The 15,204-nt window shown below is 38.1% G+C and overlaps 1 protein-coding gene across 3 annotated transcripts in view; it reads left to right on the top strand.

Annotated features, from left to right (window-relative positions):
* The window catches only part of LOC107748363 (E3 ubiquitin-protein ligase RNF19A-like), a 41,243-nt gene that overhangs the window by 21,483 nt on the left and 4,556 nt on the right, over nt 1–15,204 (top strand). For all 3 annotated transcript variants that reach the window (XM_016563135.1, XM_016563133.1, XM_016563132.1), the window contains exons 3-9: nt 6,530–6,738; nt 7,877–8,021; nt 8,200–8,362; nt 10,179–10,293; nt 11,743–11,904; nt 13,131–13,344; nt 14,853–14,996. In XM_016563135.1, the coding sequence (XP_016418621.1) occupies nt 6,530–6,738; nt 7,877–8,021; nt 8,200–8,362; nt 10,179–10,293; nt 11,743–11,904; nt 13,131–13,344; nt 14,853–14,996 (1,152 nt within the window). The remainder of the gene's footprint in view (nt 1–6,529; nt 6,739–7,876; nt 8,022–8,199; nt 8,363–10,178; nt 10,294–11,742; nt 11,905–13,130; nt 13,345–14,852; nt 14,997–15,204) is intronic.

The following is a 15,204-nucleotide window of genomic DNA, read 5'->3' as shown; positions in this document are numbered from 1 at the left end:
AGCAGGATTACCTTAATGCTGGAAAGACCTTAAGTTATTTTATTTATTTTTTATACTAGCCCATCATGTATCTAACCATTCAAGTGCACTTTCGGTGTTAAGAGCTGTTAAGATTAAAACTGGCAACTCCGCAGTGAGTCAGTGTCATGGACGTACGACAGAGTAAGTGTAAATGTCTTTTCTAGTCTATATTTCCATCTTGTAATGCCGCTGGTTTAGTTTTTTTTATTTTTATATATAAATTATTTGTAATAGAGCAGACACTGTCTGACCGTGTCTACACACCAGACGCGGCGACAGTTGTCTTGCCGCGCCCCACTGCGCTAAAAGTCTGTCTACACTTGTTGACACTACAGTTGCAAATCATCTGAACGTAGTGTCAGTACAGTTCGTCATAAATAGAACGAGGCATCAGTTTACTGATGGGGATCGTGTCGCATCGCGCCGCACTGCTCCGCATCCAGTGTAGACAATATCACTGGGTTCTATTGATTTGTCGGATCGCGCCACTCGTGTCCGGTGTAGACATGGTGTGAGTTTTTTTAATGGGTTATGTTATAGCCCTGCTTGTTTTTAATGTTTTTATGAAATATCTGTATTGACTGCATGATCATATCATCGTATTATTTACTGCCATGCGAGCCACAAAGTAAAGCTTGGCGAGCCGCGCAAAAAGTAACAGTGCTGTAGGTTGTTTTTTTTGGCGGGTGTGCTTGTGCTGCCACGGTCTTGTTCATTTCGTAGGGTGCAACATCTCTCTCACTCGGCAGCATGCCTCTGTTTGAGGTGCTGCAGTAAATTGGTCATACTGCTACCTTTGCTAGCAACAGACTTCAAACACACTTTTCAGTGGGGTGTTGTTTTTCTGCGTCTGACGGCGCAAAACCGAACCAATTCCAAATTACGGATGACACTGTGCCTTTCTTGGGAACGAGTTCTTCCCTGCTCGCTGCCATGTTGTTTGTGTATCTCTATGGCAAACGCGCGGGGGGAGGGCTGAGCCCATTCGGAACCACGGGAGCCCAGAGTGTCAGCAGATGTTAAAGAGAAAACCGATTTTCATTCAAACAAGTCGACGTAAATTACACTTTCGAGTTAATCGATAAAATCTATTTATCGCCCAGCCCTAATGTAGTGGGCAACCAGTCTTGGGCTGCAGGGTGATATGGCTGTGGCAACTAAATCCCAACACACTTGAAACCTTGGAGTTTTAAGAAAATGTGCAACTTGTAGGTTATTTTAGTATCATTGGGATTATACTATTATAGTCTTTATTAATAGTTTCCATTAGTTTTTTTAAATGTAGCCTATATTTTCCATTTCCATTGTTGTTAATTTGTTGTGGGTTTTTTTTCTTTTTTTTTTTTTTTTATATTTTTTTTTAAACCCACTTTTATATTTTTTTTTTTTTTTTTTTTTTTGGCAGTTTTAATTTGTTATTACTGCATCAAACATTTCCCTGGCAACTAGCTGAAATAAAATAATAAAAATATATATATTTCAAGTAAAAAAAAAAATTTTTTACTTTTTTTTTTATGGTTTTGAATTTTCACTGTATTATGATGATACAGTATAACCTTTATGCGTTGTACGGCCTCTGTGATATGGTTGCATTATGTCACCAGTACAGCACAATGCTGACATCCTGTTGCTATAGCAGCATGATAGGAGTTGAAATTTCCATAACACATTTTTTCCCTGGTTGGGTCTAAACGGCTGCTCTGGTTTTAACTGCATGGCTGTGATTGTTGCCACAGCTGCTTTGTGTTGCCACAGCTGCTATCACTGCATGTGTGTGTATTTGCTTATTTGTGGCCTGTTTGTTTAGGCACATCAGTCTTCGAAGAAGTAGAGGTCATTTTGTGTGAATGTGTGAGCATTTATTAAACAGCCTCTTACCTAAATTGACTTAAGCCAAGTCAATAAGTATATTCACCTGCACAATTATAATCAAGCTACAGCAGGCTTTTGCATAGTCGATCTACAGTCTTAATCTTTTTGTCAGAGTACACCTGATGCGTAATTGAAATTTAAGTCAGACCAGTGTTTACATGATATTTAAAATAAATGAATAGTGTCTTAAGTCCTGAAAATAATTGAAGACAAAATGTGTTTTACTGAGAAAAAACAAGATTTGTTTTTTAAAAAGCCTTTTTCCAAAAGGTACATCTGGAAAAATGGGGGTCGTCTTATAATCAGGGTCGTCTTATATTCGGGCCAATACGGTACTATTGTTCAAAAGTTTAGGGTAGGTAAGATTTTTAAAAATGTTTTTGAAAGAAGTCTCTTGGCTGCATATATTTAATAAAAAATGCTTTAAAAACAATAATATTGTGAAATATTATTACAATTTAAATTTACTGTTTTCTATGTGAATATATTGTAATGTAATTTTATTCCTGTGATCAAAACTGAATTTTCAGCATTATTACTCCAGTCTTCAGTGTCACATGATCCTTCAGAAATCATTCTAACATGCTGATTTGCTGCTTTGCAGTGTAGCAAACAGTTGTGCTGCTTAATATTTTTGTGGAAACCAAGATACTTTTTCAGAATTCATTAAATTAAAAATTAAAAACAATAGCATTTATTTGAAATCTTTTGTAACATTTTTCCTTACTGTCATCTTTGATTAATTTATTGCAACATTGCCTTTTTTTTTTACTGGCCCCAACATTTTGAACGATAGTGTAAAAGTACTTCTTGAATGTGTTGCAAAAGGGATAGATAATTAATTGTAAAGGAGGCTCCAGAGTGTTTTGACTTGTAACTTGAATATAATTGCAGTTATTGGTCAGGGAGGGATTCAGCATTTCTCTTGTTAAATCTCTTTTTGCTCTGCTCGGACTGCCAAGTATATTTGGGACGTCATCTGAAATCAGCACAAGCCAAAGGCACAATATTGTGTTGTGATCAGCACTTTTGGAGGCCTGACACTGGTGACACTGTCACTTTGAATGGAGTCTTTTATCAGGCCAGTGGAGAGCATGCTATGCACTCATCTCTGCACAGATCTGCACCCAGCTGTGCCTGTGTTTCAATGATAACACAACCTTTTGAGCTGCCTGTTTTCTCTTGACCTTTCTGGTAATCATTACACTATATTTTCTCAGTAGGCACTATTATACCTGTCACTTTGGAGGGTGTGTATATTTGTGTGCATGACAAAGAGCTCTCCCCAGACACTTAGAGAAATTAGGTACTTTTTGCTAGGTACTTTTTAAACGTGTCAGTGCATCATCAGTGTAGGAAACAAGAACTAGTCTACATGTAATGGCAGGTTTGGTTGCAGTTATATATGTTGAGATATGCTTTGATGGGTGATCAGAGAGATATTTCTGGAAATTGAGAAATGGCTTCTCATATCAAGATGGTATTTGTTGAAATGCTAAATCTGTGAAATGGGGTTTTGTATTGTCCTGGAAGCCTTAGTGCTTGAGGGTCCTGGAAGCCTTAGTGCTTGAGGGCCAATCATCTGATACAGGTAAACTGTGAAACAGAGAAAAGTGACTTATAAAAACACAATTATTTCTTAACAACTATTTTCAACATTGATGATAATAATCATAAATGTTTCTTATGCAACAAATCAGCAGGTTATACTGATTTCTAAAGGATCCTTGTATTTTTGATCAAATAAATGCAGCCTTGGTGAGCATAAGAGAAGTCTTTAAAAAGCATTTTAAAACATCTTAATGGCCGCTAAAAAGTTACGTTTTGCCATCATAAAGTAAAATTACATTTTAAAATGTTACAATAGGTACTAGGGATGTAGCGATTCACTCATCTCACGATTCGATTCGATTCACGATTATTTATTTATTTATTTTTACCATCTAAACTTTTCTAAAGACAGTAAGTTCCCCTCAGACATACATTCATATAAACTCCTACCCCTAATTGAATAGCGATTTGTTTAGCATCTCAACCGATTTGAATCGTAACATATTTGAATCGATTTTCAACCGGCTCGCAGTTAATCGTTACATCCCTAATAGGTACTGGTTATTTTAAACTGTAGTAGTGTCACAATATTCGTTTTTTTTTTACTGTATTTTTAATCAAATAAATACAGCTTTGATGAGCATAAACTTTTAAAAAGTAGTGTATGTACACGACAAAAAAGGTGCAAACTGTGTGAATATTCTTATTTCTCTTTTATGTTAAAGCCATTTTTCCTGAGCTAGGAAAAAATATACATAGGGTTATCGTTTATTTGTGAATAAAGTGAAATTGTTTAGAATTGAAATTAAGTAGACTCGACTGTCTCCAAGAGAGACACGCTGATCAGAATGAGGGTAAAGTATCTGAACACTTTCTGGCCATAAGATGTTAGTAGAGTGTGAACAGCAGACTGAGTGAGTTGCATTGATTCTGCATTGTTGCAGGACTGGCTGAGAGTATGCAGTCGTGGAAGACAAATATGCAGTGTTTAAAAAAAAGTCTGAGTGGAAAAGCTTTGTTCCATGTTTTATGCTGTGTGGTGCGTGCGGGGCTTTCTTTGTGCTGTGGAGGAGCAATCTTGTTTGACGTTTGTTCTGGTGCTGTCACTGTCCTTATTTTGACATTGCTGTCTTTTGTTAGGGTTCATTGTAGATCGGACGTCTCTAATGTCTCCAACATTGTGTTTACTCTTACACTCTCAGTCATGTAGAAATATGGGCAACTCCAATAACAAAGGCCATTTTGTTTGTGGAAATCAATGTAGTGGAGGTTTTTCTCAGATGGAAAACCGACAGTTGACCAGATGACATCTGGTTTGCACCATGGAGTTAGCTTCTTTTGTATCAAATTATGTTGTGTAATTGTCAATCCAAATGCAAACTCTTTAATAAGGTTTTGAGATCCTGTTTCTGTGGTTGGAATAACTGCCTGATCATGTAGTGCACAATCAGGATCTTTTCTCAGCTTCTAGTGTTATTTTATCACATGATAATGAGTGTTAAAGGCTCTTATGTAACTCTTCTGTCTAGCACACACATCACTTAGCATAGTGATCCTGTCACTGTCTCTCATACCCCTTTTCCACCAAGACCTGGTTCAGAAGTGCTGATTCAGAGCCAGTGTTTGGATGCCGGTGTAGGCTCGCAAAGCCTTGAACACCAATAGCAATGCAACATCCACCGTTGTTAATGGTGTGTTTGTGTTTGGCACTGCCGCGCTAGCGTTGCTGGGAAAGATGAGATGTATTCAGTGACGTAATACCTGGCTCTGTGGTGGCTCACTAGCCCATGGAAAGACAAACTGGTTCTTAGAAGGCTTGCTAGTCAAACCAACTCTTAACCGGCAATAGCACTAGCTCTGAACTAGCACCCAGTTCATGCTGATGGAAAAGGGGTATCAGATATGTCCATCTGCCTCTTGTGACTTTCCAACTACCATTAGCTCTGCAGACAAGCACAACGTCCAGCTTCATTCAATAGGTTCTCATTAATAATGATCGGGTCACAATGGCCGGTGCCTGCTGTAATTGATGATGCCATCAGTTCAGATTAGCAGGTCTATTAATTTAGATAGACCATCATCGACTTATGTTGTTAACAGATCGCTGCAGCTGTTTTGGGTAATGTGGTCATTGCTAGGCTTGCCGCGATAGACGATGCTGACGGTGATACCGTTGTTAAGCCGCAACACCGGTTACGTCACTTGCCCACCGCGGCACCGACCCCCACCGTCGTTTTGATTTTTTATAGTTATAAAAATAATTTAGTTCAATAAAAGAACAGACACTACAATTAAAAACTGAACGCAGCTGCTCAATGCAGCGTGCCGAACGACAGTCGCATCACAGATCAGATTTAATTTCTCCAGTGAGGAGAGTGAGTCGAGCTGACTGACAAGAAGAGTGAGGTGAGACAGACAAGACGATCGCGGATGATTTAGTTTCGAACGCCTGTTTGGCAGTATTTTGGATTTTAAAAAAACCTGTTGACTTTTGCCGTTTATCTAAGGTGATTTTGCAAGTTTTTTTTTCTTATTTAATTGGTTATATATTATACGTTTACTTATTTCCAGTTTTGTATGCATATTTAAACTTTATGCAAGTTATTTGTTATTTTATAACAAATTAGGCATAGCCTGTCCTATAGCATGGTGTATTTTTATTAGTTTTGTTAATAAAAGTTCTATGTTTTATATATAGGCTAAAGTGAGTTTGACGTTGTATTTTGTTGTTGCATTCAAGCAATTGATGCCGAATTGCCGTTAATTCGAAAGTGAAAGTAAAATGCGCATGCCGCTTTTAACCTATTTAAAAGCGAAGGAAAGCGAGGAAAAGAGGGAACGCCCCTGCCCCCACGGTGATACCGGTATTATCGGTGTTGTTACACGTCGATTAACCGGTGGGAAAATTTCCTCACTGTCACAACCCTAGTCATTGCTCATACTCGAGTTTGGAGATGTGAACAAACATGAAGTATTAGTAAACAATTAGTTTACTGTAGTAATGCTAATAGAGATTTTCTTGCTTGATGATATGTGTGAGCTAATGCATCGTGTATAGCTGTGAAAGTGTTTGTCTGTTTGACAGGTATGCAGTCATTGCCTTCGGTTGTGCCAGCTGTCCAAAGATTACCTGTGGTCGTGAGGGCTGTGGGACTGAGTTCTGTTACCACTGTAAACAGCTGTGGCACCCAAATCAGACCTGTGACGCCGCCCGACAGCAGAGAGCTCAGAGTCTCCGGCTGAGACCCTTCAGATCATCATCACTCAGCTACAGCCAGGAGAGCGGCGCTGCTGGTGAGCCCACCAAACACATATACACAAACCTTCAAATCCAGTGGATCTGTCAACTAGAAGTGTTCTCACACTAGGGCTTTTGGTGCAGACTTGACATCAGAGTTTGGATCATTTTATTTTTGTAATATCTGTCATGTCAGCTGTGGGCCTAACTAAAGGCTAAGATATGATTCAAGTGAATTTTTTGTTTGCTTATGTTTTATAATGTATAAATAGCTGAGACATATTGGTGCTATTTGTTAGTAAAAAAAGTATCCCATAATTACAAACAATTGTGAGACATTCTTCAAAAATATGATTATCTCACCTAAATGTTCATGCAGTGCATTTTTGTGTTTACAATGGGACAATTGCTGCACAATAGCTTACACACAGCGCAAGCCTTATTTCGTGAGCTTTATGTGAGGTGGCCTTATGTGTGCACGCTTTGAGTGTGCATGAGCAGGAGACCGCGCAAATGGTCTAAACACTGGCAAGACTTAAGAAATGCAAATTATAAACTTTAGTAATGATGCTACACTGCCTCGATTGTGCAAGTGACAATTTGTGTCAACTGCAGCGTGCAGCTCGCTTATAATACAGACGATGTGGTGATTTGAAGCCATTTGCGCATTTTGAGAGTGAATTCACTGATTCACTCATGCTGTTTGTGAAATTACGTCTCACAGAAACTTTTCAAATAACTTTAAGTTATTTAATAAAGAAATATGAAAAACTAGTAGTCCCTACAACTAATACAAGTAAGAAGTACTCAAACTTATTGAAGACAAGTAAACAGTTGGAACAAAAAAAACAAATGACAAGCGATAGAACGAATAAATGGTGCTTTAAAGTTTTTCAGGTAAGTCTGTCTAACAGTATTTAGGTTAGAAATACTACAGAAAATTTGGTAAAGTAATCAAATGTAACATGCATACAAACATACACTGATTTTTATTAAAGCTACTAAAATTATTTGTTCATGAGGAGTAAGTAATTTTTGCCTTTACTTTGGTTGTTTGTTCCTAAATCAAATGCTCTCTAATCAAATGACACATTGTGGTTTGTACCAAATCTTCAAACCTAGTATGAAAACGCCCTAAATCTCATAAATGTCAACAAGCAGTGGTTTTAACTGCTGTGTCTGTGTCTCTCTAAGCCGATGACATAAAGCCATGTCCCCGCTGTGCGGCCTACATCATCAAGATGAACGATGGGAGCTGTAATCACATGACCTGCGCTGTGTGTGGCTGTGAGTTCTGCTGGCTGTGTATGAAGGAGATCTCTGACCTGCACTACTTAAGGTCAGTGTCCTGAACCCCACTGCAGTGTTCACAATGTAGGGCCAAATGACATAATTCAGACATCTGAGTTTAACAGAATTATTGACACTACGTGAGAACTGATGAAAGTTAAAGTCGTCAGAATTATTTTTGTGCTAAGGTTACATTTCGGTGTTTTATTTCTCTGTTCCTGACACAGTCCTTCAGGATGCACGTTCTGGGGTAAGAAGCCTTGGAGCAGGAAGAAGAAAATCCTGTGGCAGTTGGGCACACTTGTGGGCGCTCCGGTTGGCATTGCACTGATTGCTGGCATTGCCGTACCTGCAATGATCATTGGGATTCCTGTGTATGTGGGCAGAAAGGTGGGTGGCTAATACAAACACTCAGGCTTTGAATGTTGAGAATCAAGGGTGAGGTTTTCATTTGTTTGTTTTCAACCCAATCTTTTGAACTGATTGCAAGGTATGAAATTGGATTCAATTTTCAGACAGTCATGTTTGGTAAATCTACACCGGGTCCATAGCCCAAGAGATTTTCTTTAACAACTAAGAATAGTTGTCATTGTGGAAATGTATACATTGAAGCATTTTTTTTAGCCCGAAACGTGGCTTTCCATTTAGTATTTAAAATGCAGAACTTATTTCAGTAGGTGTGTTATCACATACATGTCATGAATAACAAAAAAATAGGACTGCACAATATTGGAAAAAAATATTTTTGCAATATATATTTGCAATATGAAAAGATAAAGTAATTTTCACCAGATGACTAGCTCTATTTGGAATGAATTATTAATTCTAGAATGTTTGGGTGATTCTATAGGGGTGTGTATCTGCATAGAAAATAAATTTAAATAGCTGAAAAATGAGTTACTCTGAAGACTTTCAAACCATCCTTTTCAATAACCATAACCATATCAGTAAGAGTTTTTTTGTTTTTAATCTTTCCACTTGAGTTTTCATAGGCCACATTTCCACGGTATGTGACCCTTTCAAAAAGGTTCCCTTAATAAAATTCTGATTTTTCTGATAATAAATAATAATTCTATTATATATTATACTGTAAAATAAAAACAGTAATTAAAACGGTAATAAAAATGTTATAGTAAACCTGTAAAATTACAATACTAATATTTTAAATCTTGCTTTTTGCATTTTTAGCAATGTTACAGTGTTCACACCTAGCCATGTTGCAATTATATATTTTATTTTGATATATTGTGCAGCTTCAAATCTGATCTGACCATTCAAACTGAAACTCATTTTCATCTAGTTTTAATAATGAAGTTTTACTAATATGAATACTATGAATATTTAGTCATATGAATTATATTGCATGTTGTCTTATTTTTTGCCTGTGTGTACAAAACCCGCATATATTTTAATAATGTTAATGGATGCTAATGATCCTGATAATAGTGCATAATCTTAGTCATCAGTAATCATTATAAAGCCATTACAGTACTGCATTATCAACCGTAACTTGGATTGAACTCATTGGCACATGGCCTGGGCTAAATTGCAGAAAAATAGTCATCAGTTCATTTCTTTTAATTTGGCAGCATTTCCTGTGACCGCTTCTTTTGTGAACCAGTTTCTCCAAATGCCTTTGTCATGACTACAAGATAATAAGGGCCTTCGTTTTATCTGACTAGAAGAACACTGCTTATTATAAATGCTTTTAGAAACTGGTGCCAGCATGTTGAAATCAGTTTGACAAGTGCTATTCTTGCATCTGTATTAATAGATTTAAAGATTTATATGTCCAGCAAATAACAGTCATGTAGTATAATTTGTGTACTGCATTAAGGATTTGGTTTTGCGTGAGTTAATATGCAGCCTGTCTCTGAACCAGATTAATCCACTGCAAACTGGGTCACTTGTACAATGATTAATAACACTTCAGATATGTGCTGTTCAGTCTGAATTTCCTTATGAAGGGATTTCCATAACGGTCTGTTTATCTGACCTGAATCCTAACTGAGCACTGCATTATGAAATATGACAACCTACATGTCTTACCGCACACTTATCAGCCTTGTTTGATCTGCAAGAGACTCTTGTTAGATCATCCAGTGGGAAATTATGCTAGCATTATGAGTAACCAAAGCGTGATTTAATCAAGAATAATGAGCATATGTGTTTACTCACTCTCAGTCTTTAAATCCATCTGCTTCAGATTCATAATCGTTATGAGGGGAAGGACATCTCCAAGCACAAGAGAAACCTTGTCATAGCCGGCGGGGTGACGTTGTCAGTGATCGTGTCTCCGGTGGTTGCTGCGGTCACTGTCGGTAAGCAGACTTCTTTCTTTTTTCTGTCTAATGATTCACTTTATGATTTGTATATATATATTTTTTTACTATTATGAAAGGAATCATTTGTTTGTTCTAAACCCATAAACCTATATTAAATGTTGGCGATTAATTCAGCCCCGACCTCTTAACATACAGACTGCATTTGAAACTCATCAGACATTTTTTGCTGTATAATTAAAGATTAACCATTTTAAAATATCACATTGATTCGTTTAAAAAGTAGCCGACTGTGATTTCATTGTAAATATTTGCATGCTGCATTTTTATTGCAGCATGCAACTATTTATAGTTGGCTTAACACTGCACAGCCAAAGCCTAGAATTAAGCTTGCCTAAAAATGTAATACTATAGACTGTTTAATCAAGAACCATAACTAGAATAACTACAGTATAGTAGTGTCCACACGAATGCACAATAACCTGGACATTGTGGAATCAAAGGAATCAAACAAGTAGACGCTGCTGCTAAAGAAGCACTTTCCACAGATTTTGAAAAGTGTTTCATAAAACCCACAGATCTTAAAAGTACTATAGTATATGACATCCTCAACAAATGGCAAAATGACCGGAATCAGTGTACCAACAAGCTGTATGAAGTCGCATCTTTAGTTTCAGTAATCGCTGGGATCAGATCATACATAACAATGCTGAAAAGGACATTCCAGAATCACACAACCCTGAATCTGTTTTAGAGTCTACAGGTTTTGAAATTGATCTTTATACTATTTCAACTTGTTACTAACCATGAAAATAGCCAAGGGAGCTGGCATGGTGTTAAAACACCAACCAACCACCCAATGCACGATAATGATCTGTTCGTAATAAACACAAGCTGCAGTTTTGTCGTCTGCCATCGGTGTGTTTGGCTGTAGGCATGGGCCGGTATGAGATTCTGACGGTATGATAACCTTAGATAAAAATATCACGACATAAGGAAAGAGAGAGCGCGAGTGTCACACACACACACACACACACGTGCGCGGTCTCTCCGTACAACACTCAAACAGTGGCAAAGTTTTTTTTGTTTTTTTTTAAATGCGTGATTTTTAACAGACGTAAACAATGGCAGGAGGCTTGAAAATATAGACGTAGTATAACGGAAAAATTTTGTGGTTTTGAAACCGTGACTTTTCCAAACCGCGGTATACCTTGAAACCGGTTATCGTCCCATGCCTATTTGGCTGTCAGTGTTTTTATCGTTCATCGCCTGGAAAAATTGTTCAGACAATGCTTCCAACAATATCATCCCTTTTTTGTTATTGTTATAGTGGCCTTCCCTATTCTCATTGAATTAGAATGGTTATTAAAACTTTATAGTTATCGTCCTTGGTGTGAATGGTATTTTCATCAGGAAGTACAAATCTGATTGATAATCTGGTTTAGAGGTTGCAGTTTTGTGTAAGTGTTATATTGTGTGTCTGTGCAGGTATAGGAGTGCCCATCGTGTTGGCGTATGTCTACGGTGTGGTGCCCATCTCTCTGTGCCGCAGCGGTGGTTGCGGCGTGTCTGCGGGGAATGGTAAAGGCGTGCGCATCGAGTTTGATGACGAGAACGACATGAACGTGGGCACCGGAGCCGCTGTGACTGGTGAGTGATCCTCACTGAATGCAAACACACGCCTATTCACAACACCTTTATAATGCTCAATGTCACACGCTGAGAAGCCAAACAGTGTTTAAAAGCGTTCAGAATCTGTCCTTCTCAGTCTCTTTCTTCTAATTTACAGTCTCTGTCTTGGCTGTCTCCCCCCCAAGAGTTGTCCATCACATTTCACACTTTCTCTCCTCCTCGCTCATGTTTAATGCAAACGTGTGAAGTGTGTTCTAGTTTAAAGCGGAGTGTGCTAAAAAGTGTTAGATTTACTGCTCCCCTCACAGACTTGCATTGAAGGTGAGCCATGTCTAGAGACTTTTGAGTTTATCCTTTTCCAGACACAACTCCTGAAACTCAAGGTTCAAGTAGCTTTGTTTCTCAAACACCAAATAATTCCCGTGAAGCTCATGTAACTCTGGTAACGAGTAGCTTTTGTCCTGATGTACAGTGTGAGCTAGAGGCAAAAGGTTTAGAAACATGTTTGTGCTATATGTAAGAAATCCGGTTTCTCAAATTCTGCCTTTTCCTAAATTAACGTGTTTTCTGTTGTCGTTTTTCTGGATTCTGTTTTAATGGTTTAAATTTGAATAATCAAAAAGGATGTGTAATCAGTTGAGTTCATTAAAACTTCAAAAATGCTGATAATCAAAAAGATGCATAAACCTTTAACAGTCTTGTAAAATGTAATCAAATGGAATTTTGGCAAACAAAATGATGAGGTTTACGTTTAAATTAAAACATGGGTGAAAAATTGTGATATTGTGGCTCTGAGAGCAGCTCTGGAGATGAAGTTCATGTTCACGTCCTCATACAGTGAGACATATAGTAGATGTTGAAAACACTGAGCGTGACGCATGCTTGAGTCTGAGTAGGAGATGAAACTGTGCCATTCATTTACACAGAAACTTGCAAACTTTATATTTATTATTTGCACACACTAATCCATACCGTAACTTCATTAACTGTACAGCTGTACTTTTGATTGATTTAAATTGACATTCTGCCTTATACAGTAAATTCCATTTTTATGACTGCAATTGTCTGCATTTTTTGCCTCACGGAAATCATAGGGCTCTAATCAGGCTTGTAGTGTAAATCTCAAATACCAAACACTGGAACTGTACTACGGATTATTTATTTTTTTTAATTTTTTTTCCAGAATGCTTCACACTTTTATGAACTGCTGTAATGACCCCTTTCTATCCATTCTCTTCTATCAGACACCACTTCGGTAGCAGAGACCAGGCATAACCCCAGCATCGGCGAGGGCAGTGTGGGGGGTCTGACGGGCAGCCTGAGTGCCAGCGGGAGCCACATGGAGCGTATTGGAGCAATGAGGGACAACCTGAGCGAGAACGCCAGCACTATGGCCCTCGCCGGGGCCAGCATCACTGGCAGCTTGTCAGGAAGTGCCATGGTCAACTGCTTTAACAGGTCAGTGACACAGTGTCTACATGTTATGTGCGCATTCGTTGGCCAAAAATGGTCTTTAAGGGACATGTATTTTTAAATCTAAGTGTGATGTACAATGTGGGCATACTCTAAAGTTCAAAATGCAAAACACCACCACAATCCAAAAAGACTGATGAATATTTCAGTTTGAACAAACGGCTGTTAATATGTCTGTTCAGACTGACAGGAACATTCGCACGCTGTCCAGGCCAGTGTTTCTGGAGCCCCCAACACTGCACATGTCGAGCGTCTCTCATACATCCATTTCAGGTCTTGTACTCTACTAATGAGCTGAAGACCTGAATCAGGTGTGTTTGATTAAGGAGACATGCAAAAAGTAAAAGGAACAGGGCTGAGAAACACTGGACATCGCAACGGTTTAAATGTCTTTTCCATTGCACTGCAAGAAAACTAGGCAGCCAATAAGATTCATGCTTCTGGTCTCATGCCCAGAACCTCTGCTGTTATATAAAACCATGATTGGTGGCACTCATGAACACAGTATATAGCCAGGCAACAGTGAATAGCAGAGGAAGATGGAAGATCCTTCACATGGACAGAATGCACACAAGAAGATCTAACAGCTGGATTTGCAGAAGTTTGTGAGATTTGTCACATTTTCCCGCGGTTTCACAGACAAGGCTTAAGCCTAGTCCCAGACTAAAATACATGTCTGGGCTGTTTAAACTGAAGGAAACGTGCACTGACATATCTTTAAATATGTAAATGTCATTGATTTGTCTCAAGATGCACACGAGTGAGGTTTTTTTTTCTAAGGTACATTTATAAAAGCCACATAAATGTCCTAATTTAACTATGGCTTAATCTAAGCTTTGTCTGTGAACCAGGCATAAATGTTTATTAAATATTCAAAGACTTGTTTAAAATATGCATTTGCTAAATGCTGACAGTATATGAATAAAGGGTCACACTTTAGTTTGGGGACCAATTCTCACTATTAACTAGATATTAACTCTGACTTTTGCCTCAAATTTCCTGCTTATTAATAGTAAGGTAGTTGTTAAGTTTAGTATTGGGGTTGATTTAAGGGATCTAAAATATGGTCATGCAAAATAAGGCATTAATATGTGCTTTATAAGTACTAATAAACAGCCAATATGCTAGTAATATGCATGCTAATAAGCAACTAGCTAATAGTGAGAATTGGTCGTTAAAATAAAGTGTTACTGAATAAAGTATTACAGTTATTAGGCAGCTTCTAACATGGCCAAACAGGAAAACATCCTGGCTGGTAATTAAAAAAATTAAAATAAATTTCGCCCTTGGCGGTTATATTAGTCAACCACTAGTTATTTGATAAACACCACAGTGAATACAAAAATCTCAACAGCTGTTTGAAAACATGTAAATGCGGTTTGACTTCCTTTGCCGTCTGCCGTTTTCACACATTGGTCTGAACAGAGACAAATTGCATGTGAAAACATTTGGATCAGTTAAGAGGCTTTAAATGTGCTGTTTGTGTCTCTCAGGTTGGAGGTTCAAGCTGATGTTCAAAAGGAGCGTTGCAGTCTGAGCGGGGAGTCTGGCACCGTCAGTCTGGGGACAATCAGTGACAACGCTAGTACCAAAGCAATGGCTGGATCCATTCTCAACGCCTACCTGCCTCTGGACAGGTCTGTATTCATTAGGGTTGGGTACCGTTCACATTTTAACTGGTACGGTACCGGTATCGATACCTGAATTTCGGTGCCGGTAGCCAACGGTACCTTTTTTTCGGTACTTTACTCTCTGTGTAATTACAAAAACATTTATTTCAGTGAAAAAATAAGTCTCAATTTCAACATTTTGAACAATAGGGCCCTACAAACTTTTTCTTTCTTT

The sequence above is a fragment of the Sinocyclocheilus rhinocerous genome, unplaced genomic scaffold (assembly GCF_001515625.1).
Source record: "Sinocyclocheilus rhinocerous isolate Xijiao unplaced genomic scaffold, SAMN03320098_v1.1 scaffold1281, whole genome shotgun sequence".
NCBI classification, from domain to species: domain Eukaryota; kingdom Metazoa; phylum Chordata; class Actinopteri; order Cypriniformes; family Cyprinidae; genus Sinocyclocheilus; species Sinocyclocheilus rhinocerous.
This window is presented reverse-complemented; position numbering and strand designations above follow the sequence as displayed.